Below are 25027 nucleotides of genomic sequence, written 5' to 3'. Positions count from 1 at the left end.
CGCCTCCGCCGCGCCCCGCTCAGGTATGGGGCGGCTCGGCTCGGCTCTCTTTCGTTCCTTTCGCCTCGGCTTTTTTATTTCTTTTTTTAAAAAACAAAAAAAGAAAAAAGCTCTTTTTAATAAATATTTTTTCTTCCCGGCCGCTTCCCCGGCAGTCCTCAGCATCCCGCCCGGCTCCGGCGCCCACCGGGCAGGGTCCCCCGGCAGCGTAGGTTGGTGCTGCGTTTGGGGATTTTTTTACCTTTTATCCATCTTCCTTCCTCACAGAAGAAGAGTAATTAAGCCCCAAGCAGGTGCGCCTTGGTGGTTTTCGGGTTTTCCATCCCCCACCCGCCTCTGGGGTTCACCCACACTTTGGGGTGTGGGGGACGGCATTACTGGGGTGTCCTTTGCCGGGACACACCTGTTCCGGGACAGGAGCACTGCGCTCATGAACCCACTGGAAATCCACTCAGGGAATGTGCCAGGGATAGGTTTTTCTCTGTCTTCTCCTGCCTGCAGGTGAGTCTGGGGTCCCACCAACACCTCTGCTCCTGGGCACTGCTTGTGTGTCACTCCCACATCGATGGCACGAATCGCGACTTCCACAGCAACAGCCCCAAACTGATCCCAGCCTGTCAATCTGTGGCCATGCTGCTTCCCTCCATTCCAAGGGAGCACCCTGTTCTGCAATTCATGCTTATACGGCACTTTTAGAGCCTGAGAAGGACAATGAAATGCAAAGTAGTCCTAATTAACCGCTACTGCTATTCTTTATAATTCAAGGTATTTTGCATATTAACTGAGCAGGCAGAAACCACACTCAGCGGATCCTGTTCTCTGTCACAGCTGTTTACTCTGTCACTGGGATCCCTCCTCCCGTGGTTTCAGGCTGTGCCACTCACAGGGCACGCACAGCCTTTCCTCAAAGTGATCACTGGTGGCATCCCACGCTCTGCTTCTTGTCCCCTGGGGGATAAAACTCTCCCCTTTGTCATATTTTCCCTTTTTCACCCCAGAGCCTGGCAGGAAGCAGTGCTGACTTGGTGAAAGGACAGCCGGCATTGCAGATAACTCTCTTTTCTGGCTCTGATACCCTTGATGAATCCAAAAAAATTGCAGGTGGCTCTGGGGGAAGTCTGGGAAGGAGGAAGGAAGGGGAGAAAAAAACTGCACCGTGTCTCAAAATTACCCTGGGAAAATTTGACAGCGTAATCTCTGCAAAGCCTCCAAGAGAGCTTTGTCAGGCAAACAAAACTTGCTCCTCTCATTTCATTAAATCAACTGCAGAAACAAAACGTGGAGCACTGGTGCAATTAGAAGCAAAGCTTTCAGAGAAGCCAGGGTAGCAATGATAGCCCAGAGGCAAAGCACAGCCATTCCCATGAAATACCAGCTGGTGTCACATGTGATTCTCCATTAATCTAAAACTTTAATTAAACTCGGAAACTAAAAACCCCAAAATACATACAGAATCCCTGAAGTACATCCTAACTGCTGAGTTGCTTGAAATTGTCTCCTCCAGGAGATAGAAGCTTCTTTCCATTTGGGAATCAAAACTCGTGTTGATCAAATTTAACAAGCACGGGCTCTCAAATAGCAGTTTATGGTATCCCCTCTTGCATTCACATGGAAGGTATCTTGAGGTAAAAATGAACTAAATACCAGAGTTTCTTCCCCTTTAAGCAGAGACAGTGGATTCTTTGCAAGTACAGGATGGGTTGGAGTTAGTTTTAAGGCCCTGGCCTGGTCCCTGTGTTGTAATGGACACTCAGGAACAGCTGGATGGATGGACAGGTGATGGCACAGGCCAGTGAGGAGCATCAATTCTGACCACTCTAAATGTCATCAGAACACAGCTGGCTGTTGCTAAGTACAAACCCAGGTCCTGAATTTTTGCATGCAAAGATGTCCCAAAGACCTCGAATCTGGATTTCATTCCTCCTGGGCCAAGCAAAAGTCACCACGTGCTACATCTGGGCAATCTGTGGCACTGGCAATGTCACTGTACCCTGGGCATGTTTCTGGCTGTTTCTGCAGCACATATTCCTACCTGGGTTAAAGTAATGATAAATTATTCCAGGTGTTAAAGCAATGAATAATTAACATTCCTGCAAATAGAATTGATTCTGTCCAAATCTCTGCAGCCCAGCCCCAGACAGCAGGGGCACCATGTCACAGGGCACCACTCCAAGCCAGCACAGGGCACAGGGGACCACTCCAGAAATCATCATCTTGTATGTGGCCAAAAACATCACCACAGAAAGCCCTGGGGTCAGTATAAAAGCCCATGTGAGCAGATGGGTGGATGTAGGAAAGTCTTAAAGCCTTGGGAGATGCTGAGGATTCAAACCCTGGAGTGAGTCTGGGATGATGTGATCAGGGACTGGCATTCCCAGCCCTGCCACAAGGCAAGTCACCCACACACTCCACACCTCTGCTCTTCCTCTGTCAAGGTGAAAAATTTAATTAAAAAACACAGGGAAGAATATTTTGCAAAGCTCTGGTATGTGTCTAAGTGAAGAGGCTGTAACTGCCAGGTTTCTAAATGCCAGTGGCTCTGTCTCTGCGTGGCTCAGAGCCCTGGTGCAGGGCAAGCTCACCCTGCCCTGGGCCAGGCTGCTTTCCTCACCAGCGGTGTCCCTGTACTCAGGGTTTAATAGATGGTTTGCCTGCAGGATTGCTCACCGGGGCAGGAAATGCCACACTCAGGAGCAGCAACTAACACTCCAGAGGTTCCTGGCACCTGCAAGCCACAATTCCAGATCCGTTTGGCTCGTTGCTGCCTGGTGACCTGTAAGAAGTGTAACGTGAGCGCTGGCCCGAGGCAGACAAATGCTCGACCACGCTTTGAAGCACGTTCTGCCTGGTGCCGTATTTTCCCAGTTTACTGCAAGGACATCCAAGGAGCTGGAAGAAGATGGAAATCAGCAGGATTAAGGAAACTTCAGTCTCGACAGAGAAAATCATTCTCACTGCATCGCTCATCTGACTGTGAGGGGCAGCAAGAAGGTGCCTCTCAGGGACGTTCTGACCCACCCAGCCTCACCAGTTCTTCTGGACCAACCTGAAGCCTACAAAGCTCTTGGCAGCAAAGGGTTCAGCCCCAGCAAGACGTTCGTCCACCAGCAGTTCTCCCTCAGAAGAGTTTAGTTGCCCATTATCCCATGGGAATTCACTCCTGCTGAAGGCAAACTTCTTCCAGTCTGATCTTTTAATCTTGTGCAGACCTCATGTTCACTGCAGAGGAAATTTGCCTCCATGAGCAGGAGCTCAGACACTCTATAAATATTTGATAGCTCTGACCACCTCTTCTGAGTTATTATTTTATTAAAGAAGGAGATTTATTATGGTTCTGGATGACTCAAATTCACAAAGCTCACCAATGTGGTATTTTTTATCTCTCCTATCGGGTGTACCCAACAAATGTCACAGCCTTTAATAACATGCTTTAATTAATCCTGGCATTCTGAATGTGCTATTATCTTCATTTTTCAGAGAGGTCACAATAGTAAAGGAAAATCTACATTGCTTGCACGGGCTACTCCAGGAGTCTGCGGCAGACCAGGAAATTAATCTCTTAATCATTCTGCCAATTTGACTCAGAGGTGAGAGCACAAAACTATGACTACCTCAGCTCTCTGGACTGATGAAACTGTTTCCTTTATCTGAGATAGCCTTTCCCACCTGCAAAACAGGAGGAGCAGTGTATGTCCTCTGTGTCGCTCTGGAGATGGCTGCTGAAAAGCACCATGTAAAGGCTCGACAGCCTGAATCAACCTACCTCTCCCAGCCCGATGTTTCACCTTCTTGGCAGCTTCCTTCCTCAGTATCCATAGGACAAACCCTGTTTGGATCCATGAAATCCAAGAAACAAGCTATGAGAGGCACTGCTCTGGTCTGTCTGGTCCCCTGTCGGGATGGTAACAGTTCCAGTGGACTTGTCTCTCTTCCATCTGCTGACTCAGGAAGTTTTGTCTGTAAGCAATGATAAAATCCCACCACACTCCTTTTCCCCTCAGCAGGGCCAGGTTCTTCCACCATTTACACCCAGAATTAGCTGGGTTGCTGAAAGACCACTGATACTGTTTCAGATTAGTACATCTCCACCTGGCTTTTTTTCTCCACAGGAAAAAAAAACGTTTGTCAACTTGGTGTCTGCTTTAAACCGAGATGAGACAACTTTGCAGGCTGTTCATTCCTAATTTGTTCCAAGATGTCTGGAATCTGGGGCTCCTGAGCTCTGATCCCAGCTATTTATCAGCTCTCTGTGCATCCATTCGTGTCCTCACACAACAAAAACACAGCCCGGTTTGCCAACAGGGAGCCACACGCTGAAAAGGAAGGCAGGAGGACAAAAATGGTAGAGGAAGTGGTTAGTGAGAGATGGAAGTTTCAGAAGAAAAGGGTGAAAAAGCAGGAGCTGGAGGAAAGATGGGAAGCAGAAAAGCTGAAAGAGAGAGAAATAACTGCAGATAAGCAGCAGCAAAGACTCATGGAAAAATGAAAAAAGTATATAAAACATTTCCAAATGCCACGAAGTCTGTGAGCAAGAAAGGGTAAGAGGTTTTACATGGATTCTTCACTTCCCTCCTCTGAAAAGGACAGAGGAAAAACCAAGGAAATACATAGCAAGGAGCTGGTCAAGGGCAGCACCATGGGGAGCAGCTGGGTTGCTTCCACCCATGCTTCCTGTGTCACCCACTGCTCCTCCTGCTTTAGGGGCACTCTGGCCACTGGCATGGGCACGGAGAGGCCAGCAAGGTGTCCGTGCTCCGCACTGCCAAAATCCTCCAACACCTTCCTGGGGACATCCAGCCAGCTTCTGTGTTGCTGTCTCAAAATGGTGGTGGTGCTCAGCGCCCCTGTTCCATGTGTTCACAGTGTGGCAGTGGTAACAATCCAAGGAAGCCCAGAGAGGCAGAGGTGCCGTGAAAATTATAGAGAATAAACCTTTTTACAAGACAGGTCTAACAGCAGCCCTGCACACTTTATTCTGTCCAAGCAGAGGACTCACAGACTTGGGACTCCAGTATTCCACAGATCATTTCAACAGCTACCAGAATCTGTGCAAAAGAGTATCAGCTTTTTAATGTCCATCCCACAGTAAAATACATTCAGAGTTTTATACTTTTTATATAAATACAAAGAAAAGGATTTTGTTTGAAAGGCATTTTAATAAAGGTTTGCTTAAAGTTTTCTGCAAATTTTCTTTGTGCAGATTTTAATGAATGCCTGTGCATTATTTATGTCATAATAATTCACTATCATATTGCAGAGGGCAGACAGCATTCTTGAATTAGAATGTCAAGCACTTTGGATTGGATCAGATTTGTCAAAAAAAAATCCATGGGGGAAAAATAAAATTTAAAATACTATGTTTCTTGTAATTTCCAATTAAATGTTTTGAGTATCACAGTGGGGACAGATCTTCCAACTCAAGTCAGGTGTAAGCATCCTAAGAAAATGTTTCTAAAGGCAACTGAGTGAGCTAAAATATCATAGTGAGTGATGCCCTCAAGAGTCAGGCATCAGTGCTTTCTTCGTAGTGGGGGGCTTTACTATGGACTCGTTGGGCATTGACAGAATGAACTGTACCCTTTCTTGGTACTCTCTCTCTGCTTCCATATTTGATTCATGTTCTTTCTTCCTCTCATCTTCCTCAACTTTGTGGAGCCACTGCTGATAGGCAATTTGAGTTGTGAGCTGGTCTCGGTATTCTTTGGCCTTCTGTATTTTTCTGGAAATGCCAAATGAATAGGTTATTTAAGTGGTGTGGGTAATTATTATTATTATGTAATCTGTTAGCATTCGAGCTTAGACTAAAGAACCATTCAAAGCTCCTTTTAGCTGTTGAGAATAACTGCCACTATTAACCAAATGCTATGTGCTAACCTTATGTTCTTCAGAGAATTAACTGCATTCTGTTGTATCCTATAAAGCAGACTGTAAAACTGGTGCTTGACCAGAAAGAACAACTCCCTGTAATCAGCGTGCCTTTTCTGCTCCTCACAGCAACAGTGAGAGGACAGAGGATAACAGTGCTGGACTCAGTCCGTCCCTGGCTCGGGCTCAGTGCTGCTAGTGACACCCATCCGCACCCTCCTGAGAAGTCCCTGCTGCACTGATGTTCCTGGAAGTGGCTGTCAGAAGGAATCAACCTTCCATTCCACCTCAGGAGATGTGTACTGCTTTTACTCTGGAGAAGCAGAGGAAGTCTTAGGTGTTCAGGCCCTTCTGGAGCAGGAGTCACACAGACACTTAAATGCCAACAAAGTAGTCAGGACCTGTGCACTAACTCAACGGAGCTGAGCCACAAACCCGTCCTGACACTGCTGAGTGCCATCTCTGCTAAGTGGAGCATATCCCAGCTGGAGCCCAGCGTGTTTCCTTCACAAGAATGACATTTCTGCCACAGCCAGGAGATTGTTCCCAATAAAGCCCTCAGAGAACACAACAGATACCGGCTCGGGAAGGAGCTACTTGTATCCCCCGGACAAGAGTGGAGAAAGGGCAGGAGTACAAAAGAGTAGTAAGTGAGATAAGGCACTTTGCCCAAGGCTTTGCATGACACCCAGAGGAACATTCCAGCTACTGCGTGTAAGGATCTGCTGATCCAGAGGCACTGTGAGGCACGGAGAGCCCCATGCAGCCGGGTTATGTGCTGCAGCCTGGTGTTTTGGTGGCTGACACAGGATTGTTCAAGGGATGTCTGTGGGTGGAGTTTAGCAATAAGCCCGGACACACTAGTTCTCCTGGGGCAGGAACAAACAAACCTTTCATTAACCCTCCTCCCCAAACCTCTGCCACTCATAACAACAGCTCAGAGTATGAGGGGATGTGTTCAGTAAATATGGTTGATGTAAGTCCCATGATGACCCAAAAAGACCAACACAAGGATATGTACCACTATTGTCCGAAGTCAGAATTAATGACTTAATACCAACTGCAGTATTACAGGTCTGCTACTGAGCAGTTTGGAACTGATAAGGTGCATGGTGGTAAAGCCTCTCTAAATAGAAGGAAGTCCACCCAGTCAGAGTTATCAGAAAAAAAGAAACAGCCTGCTCACAAGTTTAAAAGATTGATCTGCAAAGAAATGAACTAATGACATAGAAGAAAAATACCTTTTACGTTTTTCTTCTTCTTCATGTTCGAATTCTCTGACTGCTTTAGCCACTGCATTCTTCTCTTCAGCAATCTCTATTTGCCTCTCTGCTTTTTTCTGCACTGGAAAACAATACCAAAAATACTTTTAGAAGGTAACAGCACTGCTAAGCTTGAAGGGACAGTGAGACTGCATTTGGGCTAAGTAGCCTAAATAAAGAATAAAGCTATTCTGAAGAACCACACAAACAACAGCAAGTGTATTCTCAGCTTACTTGTTTTTCATCCACTCAGAACTGGAAAGTTTTCACATTTAGAACTTCATAATAATATAGTTAATAATAATGACCATTTGCCCATGCAATACTTTTCTAGGCTTTGCTCTGGTGATGGCAATAGGAAATTAGCGTAGGAGTGAGTTTTGGGAACAGGTTCAGGGAGGATCACATTGTTGTCCACTCTATCACACAGCCTGTGTGTGCTGGGCCAGATGCTGTTCCCAGCAGCAGGGTGCTGTACTGCCCCTGCCCAGACACGTGTTCAACCACTTACACTTCTCCTCCATCTGCAGCTCTCTTGTCTTCACGACATCTCTCAGCAGCTGAAATCGAGCCTCCCTCTCTAGTTTCATTTTCTCAACCTTCTCGGCCCAAACCTGATCCCTCTCTTCCTTGAAGAGCTTCTCGTCTTCTCTTTCTCGCTCCTTCTCCTTCCTCAGCTGTTCAGCCATATGTTCCAGGTATGTAAGTTGCTCCTTTAACAGCACTTGCTGCAAACACACAGACATTTGCATATCTGAGTAAATTAGTTTAAAAAGCCTTTCAAAACCTGAAGAGAAGTGGTGGTTCCCAGCCAGTGTGGGAGCTAGGAGCCCAGAGCTCGATTCCAAAACCTGCCATGGGAAAGAACTGCTCAGAGTCCTCTACCTAGCCAGACGACAGCACGTGAACAGAATAAATAGAGGATCCCTTTCCCCATAGCAGCTCAGCTGTCTACAACACACCCATTTTAGAGATTTTCCATAGCTGACCAAGCTACTCCACTATCACCTGCATTAGAAGCCTTGGGATCCAATAAACACAATAAATATCACCTCCTCTAATTCTGCAGCAAAGTCTAACACTGAGTTGATACAACTTTCCTAACCTACATGAGCTTCTAAACACCTCAAGCAGAGCAACGGATGCAGCTCTCTGCTGTGTCCTAAAGATCCTGAGACTCATTTGCACGCTGGAGTTGGGCAATCTACTTGTTTTAACTTCAGAAAATGACAGACATATTCATTGATTCATGGCATCTTCAAGAAATACAACATGAAAGTTTGCATCTATCTATATATAGTTATTAAATATTTAAAAGCTTTTTAGTACTAATTAATTACAGTAAGTTAAATATTTCCTTTCTTCTGCAGTTACAAATACTTACTACATCAGGTCCATGAAACAAAAAATAGTTTTCCAGCCTCTATTATGTCCATGCTGCGTAAGGATGATAAAGCTCAGGTGATTTATACACAACGAAATCAGCATGGAGGGACAAAATGCCAGGATTTGCTGACAGCCCCCACTTCATTTATCCAGCCTGGTAGCCTTGCCAATTGCAAAGCAGGCTTTAAAGTGCTGTGGTTTTAACAGCTAGTGGGCTTCTGCAGAGGTGCAGAGCACTGGCAGGAGGAGAGGCAACAGGCTGTTCAACAAAAGAATTATCTCGTCCAGAGAAAAGGGCTTGTGTCTGTTCTCTGTTACACTGTGCAGTTCACAGGGCCACAGAACTAGTCTAGACGAGGTATCACCCCACAGTTTCACAATTAAACACCTTACTTTTTTTTTTTTTTTTTTCTCATATTCCCTGTTGGGGTCCTGAAAATCTTCTTCCAAGATTTTCTTCTCTGCGGCAAGTTCAGTTTGCTTTTCTGCATCAAGACGATTCTTCTTGTCCCGTGCTGCTTTGAGCCATATCTCCCTGCATTCCTTCTGCTGATGTTGCTTCTTCCTTTCAAGCTCTTCATTTTCTTTCCTAAACTGGTGCAGCTCTTCTTCCTACAAGGATAAAAGTAGCTAGCTTGTAAAATCACTGCACAACTTCAACCTAAGTGGTGGCTAGAGTTAGTTTATTGAAACGCTGAGGAGTAAAGCCTTGCTGACGACACAGAATTAGTGTCATTCACTAGACCTGTTAAAGCCTGAACATTTTAGCGTATCATTCCTTAGAATTCAGGATTTTCATCTGTAATTATCATATGCACTTCAATACAAAAACTGTATTGTGCCTGATGTTTTCCAAATGTTTCAGGCAGATAGACAGAGTCATCTCTTTAGGGAAGTCAGTATCATTGCAGCACGTGTGATCTATATCCAAGCCTCCCTACACAGCCATAAGCACTAACAAATAACAGAGCCACGTATTCCTGCGGTTTCCGTAGATATTATCTGTCCTGTGCCTGCGCTGGGTGTTCTGAGCACTGCATCTCTACTGGACACAAGGCTGCACCAAGTCAGTGATTGGATCCTTGTATCCTGATGAGCAGTTACTGAATTTCCACGGTTTCAAATATCCCACTTCATATTGGAAAGAACTTTATATTCTACTTTATATTGGAAAAATGTACAGTGAAACCGAGTTCTTAAAAAAGAAACAATGACAAATCGGAAACACATATTTGAGATGCCTCAATAGGTATGTGTATATTCAAGATTATTTAGCCCCCAAAAAATTCAAAAGTAGCATCAATAAGTAATTTATGAGTCTAATTTCTGGACATCTTGCAGCTGAGTAAGTGTACAAGCACAGCTGCACTGAAACATAGTCATAACATGGCACATGACCATCGCTGGCATTATATCATCTCAGAAATCATGCTTCAGCTGTCTCAAAGGCACACAGTTTTTTGTTAACCTGTTTTTAAATTAAATGTCTCTTTTGTAATGTGAATGAGTCTTCTAAAATGCATCAGCAGGTTTGTCATAAACAGCATGTCGAATCTTCCCCGTGTGGAAGCAGAAGCTGCATTCCCTAAGGAACATCCCTTTTTATGCTGGACATAAAGCACCCACAGATTCTTGCAGTATTTCAGAGCCAAGGCTGACTTTATATCTGCCTGAACTGTCAAATTCACTTTCAGAAGCTGGTAAAACAGCTTTGAAACTCAATATATATATAATTTGAGGAATAGAATTAGTAACCCAAAAGGCTTTGAACAGTAAAGGTGGAAATAAAGCAGAAATAGTTAGCGGTCTGCTGTGCAAGTTGGCCCATGTCCTTGGCTGAATTCTGACATCAGTGAAGCTTTATGAGAGCAGCCAAGGACGGGATCAGTGAAAGTTTATTCCTTGGGGTAACACAACGTTGCAAATGTACAAAGAAATGGTTACCAACTGCCCCTCTGCAAGCCAGGACCAAAGTGCTGTGGCAGAAACTCATGAAACTACAGTCAGGATAAAATGAAGTCAATCACTTTCCCAGAAATCACAGTTCTTTAAGAGAAAAATAAGACAAAGGAGGAAGGCAGCTAATATAGGTAACATAGCTAATGCTAAAATTGCTGTCTCTGCTTTGTCATCCATTTCTGAGGTACCCTGGTGCACACCTATGGTCTATCATGCCAAAGGTGCAAGTTTTCCTTCACTAAATATTCTATTTTCACTGCAACAACCAGGAGAAACCTTTATGCACAGGGACACTTAGCTGTCCATTCACCCAGATGAAACTCCTGGTCATTAGGGGTTACCAGTCTGCAACAAAAAACTTCTAACAAGGCCATCTGCCACACTCCTCTTCTGCTGAGGAAGGATTACATCCCATTTTCCATACAGAAACTCTCCTTCAAAGAAAGCTTTTTTTTCAGAGACTCAACCACTTCACCAGAAATGTATCTCCTTGACAGAGCCCCAGGCAGCTGTCCAGGGGAAGATACGGAGTCTTCTATTCTAATAGTGTTTTTCTGAAAAGGCCAGTTAAGGAACAGCATTCTTTGCCTGGGAGGTTTGGCAGTGCCTTAGAAGTTGTTAAAAGAAAATAATTCTATTCTGCATGTTTTTAAATAAGCAAAACATTACAGTCTAGCTTGGAATAAGGACTCCACGATTTCACAGCCAGCATCTTCAGAGCTTTAGATCCATTATTGTCTTCATTTTTATAAAATAGGGAAGTATATATGACACCAGCATCAGCTTCCAGTGTCTAACAGAGTATCCTGTGTGATCATTCAGCCTCTACATGCAAATAGCTGCAAAATGAAGACTGAGTCTGAGCTAAATGACCTCCCATAATTCAAAGTCAACACAGAATACTGAACTAGCAAGCACCACTAAAGCCAGCAAAACTACAGCAAGATAGATGGAAAGAGATGATGAAAAAAGTGGGTAGTGGCCAAACAGCTGGGCCAAAGTAGCCAAATGCCTCCTGTGATGTGAGCTCAACAGCAGTCAGGTCTATTAGGTGAGAGAGCTTAGGTGCTGCTTACTAATTTGTTTAAAAAAATATGTAAAATAAATATTTCAGCTGGGAAACAAGACTCCCCTGCTATCCTGAAGGAAACTGGAAATCAGAAAGTGACAAAGATGTCTGGCAAAAGCTTAAAAATGTTACCACTTCCCACAACAGCTCTGAGAGACTCTGAGTGCCAAAACCCTTTAGAGTGCCAGGTTTCAAAAGATGTATTTCCCTCTGTAAACGGGAAGGCCTTTGCCACAGCTCTGGAAAAGAGGCTTAGTTTAACAGGACAGGCTCAGATACTAATGGAATCAGTGAAGATACAAATAAGGTATGGATTAGTCTAAATGTCTAGTAAGCCTGTCATCAAAAGGGCCTTCTGCACAAGCCTGAATGCAGAATGCTACGGAAATTACCAGCCATTCAGCCTCCTTTTTGATCAGCTGCTTCTCCTCCTCTCTGCGAGCGTCGTGCACGGCCACCTGGGCATCGCGCACATCCAGCATTTCCCGGATCCGCGCTGCCACTTCCTGTGCCTTCAGCTCTGCTTCCTGATCCTTAGCCAACAGTTCCTTCTCACAAATCTCTTCCAACTTCTGCTCCTGCATCTTCTCTTCCTTTTTCAGCATCTCCTTCAGAGTATGCTGGGCCAGCTGGCAGTCACTCAGCTCCTTCTCACCCCTTTTTTTACAGTGTATGCGATATTCTTCACATCGGTTTCTGGAAGGCAACATAAGAGTTTTTAAAAAAAAGTCTCAAAACAATAAGCAGGTCCGGAGGTGTGTGGTGAATGGAGGCTCCCAGCTCATCACTGCTCAACAGACAGCAACTCAGGATGCCAAGTTATACCCCTGGTCTGACACTGATTCCTTGTGAGGCCTAAGGAACCACAGAGAGCCTGATTTGATGCAGGTTTTGATATTAATTTTAAAACGTCTAAATCAACTTCCTCACAAGGGGAAGCGAAGAGGCAGCAGAGACCTCTGCTCTCCATGACAGGGACAGGACCCAGGGAACAGCTGGAGCTGTGCCAGGGAGGTTTAGGTTGGAGATCAGGGAAAGATTCTTCCCCCAGAGGGTGCTGGGCACTGCCCAGGCTCCCCAGGGAATGGGCACGGCCCCGAGGCTGCCAGAGCTCCAGGAGCGTTTGGACAGCGCTGCCAGGGATGCCCAGGCTGGGACTGTTGGGGTGTGTGTGCAGGGCCAGGGGCTGGAATGGATGATCCTGGTGGGTCCCTCCCAACTTGGGATATTCTGTGAGTCTAAATGAACACAAAATATATCCACACATTATAAACACAATGTGTACTCACTCTCCATGTAGCTGGAACATGCAGGGGGGTGGTGTGTGTATATATACCTTTTATTAACACATAAAACACATGCAGACTACACTTATTCAAACATAGGTTGGTCTGTATTCAAATGAAGACTTAGAATAGGTTTGTAAGTCACCTGAAAGCTCATTTATATTCAGAAAATACTGTGAGCATGGAAATGTGGGTTACACAGTTGAGCAGGAACCACTAGAAATTATTAATTTTTTTAAGTGAAGTTCTATGGGATAATTCAGACAAGTTGCAATAAAAGCCTGGAGAAGGCAGAAAGTCAAACAGGTAATGCAAATTTCAATTTTCATTTGCTCTCTGCAACTGAGTTGCACATAAAGAGATAATTTATCTTCAGTTGAAGAACTGAACTAATTGCAGATTCTGCTTTTATTTTTGCAAACAAAGCAGTATTGAGATCAACACATGCCATCAAACATTATTTAATTTGAACACTCCGCAAGCATTTTAATTCTGTTCTATAAACAGGATATAGATTTTCATAAAGTCAGAATGTGAAACTGGCAGATGAAGGTGAAGACCTGCAAGTGTGAAGGATCTATAAGCTCTGAGGATGTGTGACAGACACATGTGCATGCTCTGAAGTGAAAAGATACCTCACAATATCATGCTGAATGAAACCATCTTCTACAGATTATTGCAAAGCTATTTAAGAATTCACAGCAGACATCAGAAGACATCATAGCCTGAATCGTGAACAACTTCATGGCAGCAGTAGTTACCTGCACAATGTGTAATACTGTGACATTACACAAGCTTTAGCTGACTATCCTGTGTAGCAAAAATATTAAATATTCATCAGGCAGCTACCTCAATGATGTTACCAATCTCCTTATCAGGGTAGTTATTTAATTTTCAGAGCAGAGGTCTCACCACATTTTCTCCCTGTTGGCGTTCAACCCTTGCTGCCTCACATTTCACTGGGGAAGAAAGCATCTCTCCCTTCATGCTCTGGGCTAAAGCACCCAGTGCCATGGAGCCTGTGCTGAAAGATGAAGGGCACTATACACCAACAATGAAAGGGACAGCACTGCTGTGAAAACATTTCCATTTTGCTTGGTATGTGCTGAACCTGCTCCAGCCCTGAACCCCCCGTGCCCTGGGCTGATCTCCAGTGTGGGCAGCAGGGCAGGGGGATTCTGCCCCTCTGCCCTGCTCAGGTGAGGCTCCACCTGCAGAGCTGCCCCAGCCCTGGGGAACAACAGCACAAGGACCTGGAGCTGCTGCAGCCAGTCCAGAGGAGGCCACCGAGATGCTCCAGGGCTGGAGCCCCTCTGCTCTGCAGCCAGCCTGGGACAGCTGGGGGTGTTCAGCTGCACAAGAGAAGGCTCCAGGGAGAGCTCAGAGCCCCTGGCAGGGCCTAAAGGGGCTCCAGGAGAGCTGCAGAGGGACTGGGGCCAAGGCATGGAGGGACAGGACACAGGGAATGGCTTCCCAGTGCCAGAGGGCAGGGCTGGATGGGATCTTGGGAAGGAATTGCTGTCTGTGAGGGTGGGCAGGCCCTGGCCCAGGGTGCCCAGAGCAGCTGTGGCTGCCCCTGGATCCCTGGCAGTGTCCAAGGCCAGGCTGGACGGGGCTTGGAGCAGCCTGGGACAGTGGAAGGTGTCCCTGCCCATGATGAAGATGACTTTTAAGGTCCCTTCCAACCCAAATCATTCCATGATAAGATGCTGTAATTCAGTGCCAGTGCAGGATGGTGAAAAGGGATGGTTGTTTTACCTCTTGGATGAGACAGGAACCTTCTGACCACTGTTTAACCCAACATTAAAAGCAGAAAGCAGCACAGGGATGTGCATGCCATGAGCCACAGCACATTCCAAGGAGTGCCCCTGCCTCCCAGTAGGTCAACAAATGTACTATGTCATTGATGGTCCTCTTATGTTTTACCACTGGAATCTATCTTTCATCTCCTGGGCGGCAGTTAGTGGTGATTAAAGAACACAGCACTAATTAGTATTCATGAAAAACATACTTCTCAAATGTTGTGAGGGAAACATGCCATTATTAAGATTCGAAATCTTACACCATTAGCAATAACTGTATTACCTTAACCCAATGGGTTCAAAGTTCTCTCAGCATTGAAGGAATAAAGAACTCGTTATTCTTTTCTGTGACTACAAACTAATCTGATATATATTGAATTCCCAGGGGGGAGTAGAAGTTAATTATGTTCAGCATTGTTAGAATTTTAATATAAAATAACCCTGTAATTGCTTAATTTCATCAAAATAATTCCCTCAAAGCAGCTTTTACACCAACCTATAAACATCTGCTCCCCCAGATGGTGGGTTTTCTTCCTCACTTTGCTATCCTAAGCTTCTTAACATTAAAACTGTGCCTGGATGCAACTACTTCCCAAAGACAGAACCTCCCCAGTTATTTATTCATTTGATGGCTGCAGCACGAAGCTGCTGGGATAACAACATTCCCCACAGGGATGCTTCTGATGTTACCACAAGAAAGAGGATGTGATATGTGTTTTATGCAAATGTTAAGACATTGCAGTTTTCTTTAAAGTTACCAGTGATGAACATGCCCTCAGGCGAGCACTGGCTGAGTATCTTCTCAGATAAGGGGTAGCCCTCCCTGGAAATGAATTCCAGCAGGACTCCAGCGGTCCAAGCCTTGTCCCCTCTGTCACCTAGTGACAAAGGACTCCTCCTGGTTAACATTACTACTGAGGAGCTGTTACACCTGTACCTTCAGGCCATGGCAACCAGCCCACAGAGCTCCTACAAATGCTGCCTTTTAGTGCTCTGGAATAATGTATGACAGTGTAGGAGCTCCTATACCTCAAGGTTTGAGAATCCATACCTGCAAAAGAATGGGGCACCTTGCTTGGAGTTAAAGGAAATACAAACAAGTCTGTATCAGGTTTCAGAAGGACATTCAAAATAGTTGTAAATCCACAGGCAAAGAGAAACAGAAAATTATATGTATATCCACCTGCTACTGGACTGACTTGCCAGGGCTCCTGGGAGTGCCCTGCGGTAATAATTTCCAAACGGGGGCATGCAGGAAGAGAATATGTTTTGTACCATTAATAAATAACATTAAAAAGTAAAAAATAGCATTTATTTCATCTTTACCTCACCCTTTTAAATTTCTTTTTGTGCATGTGTTTTATCACGTACACAATATACCAGCAGAGTATATTGTTACATATTTATATAGTTTATAAATAAATGTATTGGGGTGAGTGTTAAAAAGCTTTTACAGCTAGTGGGGTGCAGTCCAGGAGGATTGGAGCCCATTCCCCGAGACAGGCTGTGACACAATTACAGACTCCGAATTGTGGATTTTCGGTAAGTGTTGGTCTCCTGAGCAGCAAATCCTGCTCCCAGATCTCTGCCTGGACCAAGATGGTTTAGGAGGAAGAGTAACATCTAACAGACAGAGAAAAACAGACCTGGGGCTACTTAAACAATACAAATACATGCAAATTGAGATATCAAAAGCTATCAATCTAATCAGAATCAACCACCACAGCAGAGGCTTCCTTTCTCACTGGAAAAGGACATAGAACAAAAGATTTTAGAATATAACTAAACATATCCATGAAGACAGATACCTGTCACAGACAAGGTCAACTGTTGTCAGCTGGTGTTTATCAGAGTTCGTTCTTTTATAGGAACCTTAATTTAAAAGTAGAAGGGGACACAGCTAGAGGAACTAACCATGGAATGTATTCCCATTACATCAGGACAGTCAAACAGAAGCTGTATTTGCAAAGATACCGCAAGACTGCCACTCACAACAGCTGTGAAGAGAGATGCTTTCACTGCCTCCAAATCCGCTGAAAACCTGCAGCCATCAAAACGCCAGCAGTAAAGATTCAGCAACACTTTTTAATGGGATGCTGTGTGGTATGAATATTGCTTAGATCCCAGAGCAGAGTGGGAAAGGTAAAAGGATAATAATAGGATGAAATAATCACATGAGACTGAGTGAACCACAGATCAGCAGGGGTACACCGGGAAAACAAAGGACCTGAGACATTAAGACAGGCAACTACAGCATGAAAGTTCAAGTATGTGTCACCAGATGATGCAGTTCAGTGGTGTGATTCATTTTGCAATTAAACTGTCTAAAATTAGACATCTAAACAGGAATCTACATATGTGCTAAATTCCCACTCTGATCGATGGGAACCTAATTAAAGTCAGTGGAGGCTGGGGTGCAGTTCAACTGACAGGACAGGATAAACCTGTTTGAGGCTGACTTTAGGTTCCTGTAACTGTCCTGATTTCAGTGAAGTTTTAAATGGAACAGGAATGCAGATTCCCAGTGAATATAAAGATACCAACACTTAGACACCTACCTTTAGGTGTCTACATAACATCTCCTCGGTGTGTTGTGGCATTTAAGTAAAACTTTATAAAATGAAGGCCTTGCTGCCTTTGTAAAATTACGGCTCAGGCCTGTTACTTTGGCTAGAGAAGGACTGTGAGAAAAGTCTGTGAGAAGAAAAACAATTAGTTTTTACCCATGAGAATGTAGTATCAATAGAAGCAAGAAAGTTAAACAGCAGGAGGAAACAGCAACATATTAACAGCACCCGTTATTCTTCTGAATGCTTGAATGCTTATGCTGTCGGTAGCCAATGGTAGTATGTTGTAGTCAGTAATAGCCAAGGAGTCTATTGTAGTAGTTTAGCAGCCAATGAACCTGTAACACGAATGATAACATACAAAAGGTGTATAAAAGAGGCTGCTTTGTTTAATAAACAGCTTTTTGCCCCTTGAAAGAGGCACTGTCCGTGTGTGTCATGACTGCCCCAACAGCAACAGTGTGTAAAACAAGATACAAGTACAAAATAAAAGGCAGTCCAGCAGCATCCCCTCCAAACCACTTTAAAAGTGAGTTTCAACCACTTTGTGTGATAGACAGAGAACAAATCCGAAGCTGCAAAAAGCAAGGGCCACATTTTCAAGCCACCATGTGAAGTTAGGCAGTGTATGCACTTCTAACACCTGTCTAAGACAATAACCCCCACATTTAAACAAACGTTTACCTGTGAAATTAGTTAATTAGAGTTTATGCACAAGTGAGAAGCTGGTGGTATAGATTTCACAGTACCTTGGGAGACTGGGAAAGACACTCCAAATTATTACAATTAAATAACATTATTATTTCTTTCATCTCTCCCTCAGAAAACCAGATTTCCAAGAATGGGACAAGGCAGATTTCATGCCAAGGCCCCAGGTCCTAATAAGCACCTGCAAGTTACTGCTTTCAGTCAGGAATATTTGGCACAAAACTTCAGGCTGCATTAAAACCTTAGCTGCAGCTGCTACTCTTGAAAAGTATGCAATAAATAAAAACACTGTCTTTTTGGATAATCTTAACATTTCAGGGATCTTTGACATATTAGCTTAGTAAGCATGATTCAGGCCAAATTAACCTTCCATGCACCCTGTTCACTCCAACAGTACAAAGCTGGAACAGGACTTACAAAAAGGGCTGACTTGGCAAGTGGAAGCACAGGGATGCTCACATGGGACAAGGAGGACACACTACACTTGCAAGAATTAACTGCTTTGATTTTTTCTGTCTTACTGTTTCAGTCACATTCATCTTTCCTTCGTCAGTTTATTACTGCCACCTTCTTTTCAAATTGTCCCTCTATATTTACTTTGGGCAAATTCTCTTTTGTAAGATATTTTTATGGCAATACCTGAACTGTTGCTCTCGTTTTTCAGCCACCACTTGTAGTCTTTCTTGCTCCCTCTTCTCTTTCAGTAATTTTGCTTGTTCCTTCATTTTTGCTTCCTTGTCCTGTGCCTTTTCTTGATCAAGTGCTTTCACTTCAGCAAAGTGCCTACTTTCCTCTGACTCCAGAAAGTTACGAAGCCTGTAATGAAAACATTTGAATAAAAGCTAAATCAATCCTTCTGCTGAAGGATAAAGTTTTAGTGTATTTGTTATTAACACAAAATGGGTACTGGGCTCCTTTCAACACTTCTTGTAAATGCGAAAGATGGGAACATCAAATTTTAACTTGGGGATCACTCCTGTTGTGTCCATCGAGGGAATCTTACAGCACGACATGAGTGATTCTGTCCAGGCACGGTTTAAACTCCTGATCTTACAAACCCACTTTCAAAGCTGCTTTACAACTTCAGTCTCCCATTCATCAGATTCTTCTAATTCTCAGACTACATTTGTCACCAGCTGACAAAATTCAATTTTGTACTACTGTTATCCTTCAGCATAGACCCACAGAATCTCCTGAGCTGGAAGGGACCCACCAGGATCATCCAGCCCAGCCCCTGGCCCTGCACGCACACCCCAAAATCCCACCCTGGGCATCCCTGGCAGCGCTGTCCAAACGCTCCTGGAGCTCTGGCAGCCTCGGGGCCGTACCCGTTCCCTGGGGAGCCTGGGCAGTGCCCAGCAGCCTCTGGGGGAAGAGCCTTTCCCTGATATCCCTCCCTTCTCTATGCATCTATAATTGTATCTTCTCTCAAAACGACCTTTTGCTATTTTAGCATCACTCCACAAAACACTTCATCCTGAATTATCTTTGATGAGAAAATTATGTCAAATTGGCAATTTTTAAACACACCATCATTTATCTCCCTGTTAATCTCAGCAATGAGAAACCTACAAGGGGCTACAGAATCCAGAAATCACCAATTTCAGCCCAAATACCGCAGTGTCTCAGCAGAAAGGGAGCTGGGGGTCCCGGCAGACAAGCGGAGCACAAGCCAGCAATGCACCCTTGTGGCAAAGAAAGCCACTGGCACCCTGGGCTGCGGGAGGAGGAGCACTGCGAGCAGGTCCAGGGAGGGCATTCTTCGCCTCAGCACTACTGAGACCCCACCCCGAGTGCTGGGTCCGGGTCCAGGCTCTGCAGCACCAGAAGGACACAGCCTTACTGGAGGGAGCCCAGTGGAAGGACACTAAGGGACTGAAGCATCTCTCCCAAAGGGAGAATCTCCCCTGAAGTTCCTTCTCTCCTGAGAGAGCTGGGACTGTCCAGCCTGGAGAAGAGAAGGTGCAGAGGGATCTTACCAATGCACATAAACACCTGAAGGGAGGCAGTGCAGAAAAGACAGACACCTTCTCCTCAGTAGCGCCCAGTGGCAGGGCAAAGGGCAGTGGCCACAAATTAAACCATGTGAAATTCCAAATGGACAGTAGAAAACACCTTTTTTTTTCTGTTTATTGTGAGTGTGGTCCAATACTGGACAGGTTGCCCACAGAGGTGATTCAGTCTCTGTGTGTGGAGACAAGCAAAACCCAAATGGACACGCACTCCTGGACAACCCGCTCCAGGTGACTCCAGGGTTGGACCAGATCATCTCAGGAGGTTCCTTATAACCCCAGTGGTTCTGTGGAATCCATGTACAATTCCCCTGAAGGCACATCAGACCAGGACACCAAACTGACAACCTTCACAGCTCCAAAGTCACTTGACATGAAAGAATAACTCAGAAATTAAACCACACGATTTTTTCCAAACATCAATGAAGCACAATTCTGCTCTTCGCATGGCAGCAATGTGCTTCACCTCTAATATTTTTGAAAGACTTCTGAAAATTTTTTATTTTTTCAGCTGACCATGCTGAAAAGTGTTACTTGTAGGACCTAAACATCAGCTTGATGAGTTTACAACAAAACCCCCAGTTAAACTGAGAACCCTCAGTTGAACTGAGAGAATTTCTGACACTTTGCTACCCAAAGAAGCTGCAGATGTCCACAGCAGGGTGGGTGGTACTAGATGATCCCTTCCAACCCAAACCACACTGGGATGCTATGATTCTGTGCCCCATCCCTGGAAACGTTTCAGGCCAGGCTGGACAGGGCTTTGAGCAACCTGGTCAGGTGGGAGGTGTCCCTGCCGGGGGACTTGGAATGAGATGAGCTTTAAGGTCCCCTCCAACCCAAACCATTCCGCGACTTTATGATTATATCAAGGTACTCTTCATTCCCTTTAAAAACCAAGCAATGAAAGTGCTATACTACTACTTTTATCCTTCCATGCGTCAGACAGGAGGCTCCAAACGCCACCTCCGCTGCACTATGTCTGAACACGTATCACTAGTGCCCTGCCCTCTGAGCACACAGTGAAGCTGAAAACAGCAGGGGCGCTGCACCGGCTACTTGTTTGCTACCTCTCTCTTCTCACATCGATCTCCTCCAGGTACTGCTGCACAGTTGCCCGGACCTTCCTCTCGGCAGCGCGGTGCATCCATTTGTCCTCGCCACCCTTCTGCCAGTCGCAGACATTGCGGTAGTGGTGGAACACCCGCAGGGCACGTTCTTGTTCACAGTGCTCCTCCTCCCGCACCCTCTCGGCCAAAATCGCCTCCTCGACGATGTCTCTCTTGGAGGGCTTGGCTATCTACAAGAGAATGGAAATGGAGAAAGCGTGGAGACCTCATAGCACCATTCCAGGATCTGCAAGGGCCTACAGTGAATTCAGAGAGGGGCTATTTATCAGGAACTGAAGTGACAGGACAAGGAGGAATGGGTACAAAGTGAAAGAGGGAAACTTTAGGCTAGATATAAGAAGAAATTATTCATTGTGAGGGTGGGGAGGCCCTGGCACAGGGTGCCCAGAGCAGCTGTGGCTGCCCCTGGACCCCTGGCAGTGTCCAAGGCCAGGCTGGACGGGCCATGGAGCACCCAGGGACAGTGGAAGGTGTCCCTGCCCATGGCAGGGGGTGGCACTGGATGAGCTTTAAGGTCCCGTCCAACCCAAACCACCCATGGGTGAAAACACAAACTGTTAATCTCGGTGTTTCTCAGTTGAATTCATGACCATGTAAGTACCTAACACCAAATTATGAGTTCAGGGTAATTAGGGGGTAATCACAGAATCACTGAGGCTGGAAAAGAGCTCCAAGATCATCAAGTGCAAGCTGTGCCCGATCCCCACCTTGTCACCCAGCCCAGAGCACTAAATGCCACGTCCAGTCCTTCCTTGGACACGTCCAGGGATGGGGGCTCCAACACCTCCCTGGGTAGCCCGTGCCAAGGCCTGAACGTCCATTCTGTGAAGAAATTCCTCCTAAATTAGACAAGCCCTGCCTACACTCCCAGCCCACACAGCACCAGGCTCCTCGGGACCTTCAAACACAGCAGCGGGCGCCCCGGGACCCCTCACACAGTTACGGGCACCCCGGGTCCCCTCACACAGTACCGGGCACCCCGGGACCCCTCACACAGTTACGGGCACCCCGGGTCCCCTCACACAGTACCGGGCACCCCGGGACCCCTCACACAGTTACGGGCACCCCGGGACCCCTCACACAGTACCGGGCACCCCGGGACCCCTCACACAGTTACGGGCACCCCGGGACCCCTCACACAGTACCGGGCACCCCGGGACCCCTCACACAGTTACGGGCGCCCCGGGACCCCTCACACAGTTACGGGCACCCCGGGTCCCCTCACACAGTACCGGGCACCCCGGGACCCCTCACACAGCACCAGGCGCCCCGGGACCCCTCACACAGTACCGGGCACCCCGGGACCCCTCACACAGCACCAGGCGCCCCGGGACCCCTCACACAGTACCGGGCACCCCGGGACCCCTCACACAGCAGCGGGCGCCCCGGGACCCCTCACACAGTACCGGGCACCCCGGGACCCCTCACACAGCACCGGGCGCCCCGGGACCCCTCACACAGTACCGGGCGCCCCGGGACGCCTCACACAGTTACGGGCACCCCGGGTCCCCTCACACAGTACCGGGCACCCCGGGTCCCCTCACACAGTTACGGGCACCCCGGGACCCCTCACACAGTACCGGGCGCCCCGGGACGCCTCACACAGTTACGGGCATCCCGGGTCCCCTCACACAGTACCGGGCACCCCGGGTCCCCTCACACAGTTACGGGCACCCCGGGACCCCTCACACAGTACCGGGCACCCCGGGTCCCCTCACACAGTTACGGGCACTCCGGGACCCCTCACACAGCACCGGGCGCCCCGGGACCCCTCCCGGCTGCTCCCAGAGGGCCCCGCCCCACCGGCCCCGCTCTGGGGCTCCGGCCCCCACGTCCCCGCAGCTCCCCGGAGCGGAGCAGCCCCGGCACGGCCCCTCACCAGCGCCAACTCGAGCGGCGCGATAGCAGTGACCTCCCGGCGTCTAAGGGTATGAGAACAGTAAGGGGGCTGCGGCTGGGGTTGGGGCCGGGGCCGGGGCCGGGGCCGGGGCCGGGGCCGGGGCAGGGGCAGGGGCCGCGCCGCCATGGCGGACGGAGGTGCCGCCCGTTGCTGCGGGCCCGCGCGCGGGACGGAAGTGGCATCATGGCGGCGGGGGCGCTGAGGGGCGTCCCGGGGCCGCGGGATCGTCACGGCTGGAAGAGACCCTCCAGATCATCCAGCGCCCTTGTGCACCCAGCACTGCCGCTGCAACTCCTCACCCACCACACCGCGGCACCCCGCGCCACAGCCCGGCGCCTCCTGAGCACCTCCGGGGACGGCGAGTCCGCTGCCTTTCTGGGCAGCCCGTGCCAATGCCTGACCGCCTGTGTGGCAGAGTGTGAAATAACTAAAAGTTTCTCAAGAAGGGGTGTTCTTTAATCATAGAATCATAAAATATCCTGAGTTGGAAGGGAGCCACAAGGTCACGAACCCACAGAGTTCAGCCCCGGGTGCCGGTGCTGGGACATCAGTGGGGACAGGCTGGCACAGGAATGGAAAGGGTTTAGGTTAATGAGTCTTATCCTATGGAGCCAGGCTGGGAGAGCTGGGGGTGTTCAGCTGCACAAGAGAAGGCTCCAGGGAGAGCTCAGAGCCCCTGGCAGGGCCTAAAGGGGCTCCAGGAGAGCTGCAGAGGGACTGGGGACAAGGCCTGGAGGGACAGGACCCAGGGAATGGCTTCCCAGTGCCAGAGGGCAGGGCTGGATGGGATATTGGGAAGGAATTGCTGTCTGTGAGGGTGGGCAGGCCCTGGCCCAGGGTGCCCAGAGCAGCTGTGGCTGCCCCTGGATCCCTGGCAGTGTCCAAGGCTGGGTTGGACGGGGCTTGGAGCAGCCTGGAATAGTGGAACGTGTCCCTGCCCATGGCACAGGGTCAGACTGGATGAGCTTTAAGGTCCCTCCCAATCCAAACCCTTCTGTGACTCTATGAAATGGAGTTAATGACAAGAACGGGTTCTCTGTGCCCGCAGGTGATGCAGCTGTGTGAACCCACAGCTCCCAGGTCAGGACTGTCACAGAGACCTCATGCAGCACATCCTGCTGATGCCAGGCTCCAGACCTGCCTGGGTGGAGGAAAATGGGAAGTAAAACACTGGCTGTGGATCAGTGATGGCTTCAAGCTCATTGCCCTCAAAGGAGTCACAGGAAAAAGCTGTTGATGAAGCTTTGAAGCTCTGGAACACACATACATACGCTGCCAAGAACTTAGCTTTCCTGCACATAATCACATTAGCTTCGCTGATAACAAGCTGAAAAAAATTATCCCATGGAAGAAAGGTCAATGTTTAACCTGTCTATAAAGCTTGTTCTCATCCAATTAAAACCCAGTGCAATTACTTCTGGTGTCAACGATGGCATCCTTGCACAGTCAAACTCAGCAGTTTGATACACAGGATTTGCACACTGGAGTATGTGTTACACCACCATGGTAGTGCTTGAACTGGAATTTTGAGTTTGTTTCAGTAGAGGCTTAATGCTATCACAGTACTGTGACTCAGTCTTTGAGATGTTTGTGAAAGGGAAACAACTTCATGTCCCTTTACCCCTGAAAACTTGTATTTGAGTGGAGGGAGAGCTGAACTTCTTGGTATTTTATAGTTTTACCTATTGTTTTATGGTGTGTTTAATGGGAAATGTTGCCTTAGTCTTAAGATCTACACAAAACCAGTGATCAGTTTTATATGTAATAGACAGTGTACAAATGTGCAGCACTGCCATCTGTTTGAAATCTAAAAATAAACAGGGATATTTGGATCCTCTAAACCCCCAATTCTTCTGTGAAGTCCCTCCACCATCTCTGAGAATATTTCCTTCTGAAAAAGCTGGGTTTATTCCAAAGATACTGCAGATGGCTTGTGACTTTGAGTTTATTTTACATTAATATTTGATGAAAAAACAGATTCTCCTTAACTTAGATGCCTAAGAGGACCCTGGTCACTGACTTTCCTCACTGGGAATATATATAGGATAGAGGCTATACGCAGGATATGGTGTGTTCTGGAT

At 47.0% G+C, this 25027-nt stretch overlaps 1 protein-coding gene across 1 annotated transcript; it reads right to left on the bottom strand.

Annotated features, from left to right (window-relative positions):
• Positions 1–5046: 5046 nt before the first annotated feature.
• CFAP53 (cilia and flagella associated protein 53) lies at positions 5047–23494 on the bottom strand. The gene is made up of 9 exons (XM_039566933.1): positions 23462–23494; positions 23246–23350; positions 20987–21216; positions 18544–18720; positions 11934–12237; positions 8907–9125; positions 7639–7855; positions 7107–7209; positions 5047–5719 (listed from the first exon to the last, which is right to left on the bottom strand). The coding sequence occupies exons 1-9, from the start codon at positions 23492–23494 to the stop codon at positions 5497–5499; spliced, it is 1611 nt and encodes a 536-aa protein (XP_039422867.1). The 3' UTR covers positions 5047–5496.
• Positions 23495–25027: the final 1533 nt, after the last annotated feature.

Source organism: Corvus cornix, chromosome Z, assembly GCF_000738735.6.
Source record: "Corvus cornix cornix isolate S_Up_H32 chromosome Z, ASM73873v5, whole genome shotgun sequence".
NCBI classification, from domain to species: Eukaryota; Metazoa; Chordata; class Aves; order Passeriformes; family Corvidae; genus Corvus; species Corvus cornix.
Note: the sequence above shows the minus strand (reverse complement) of the source record. Positions and strands in the feature narration are given on the sequence as shown.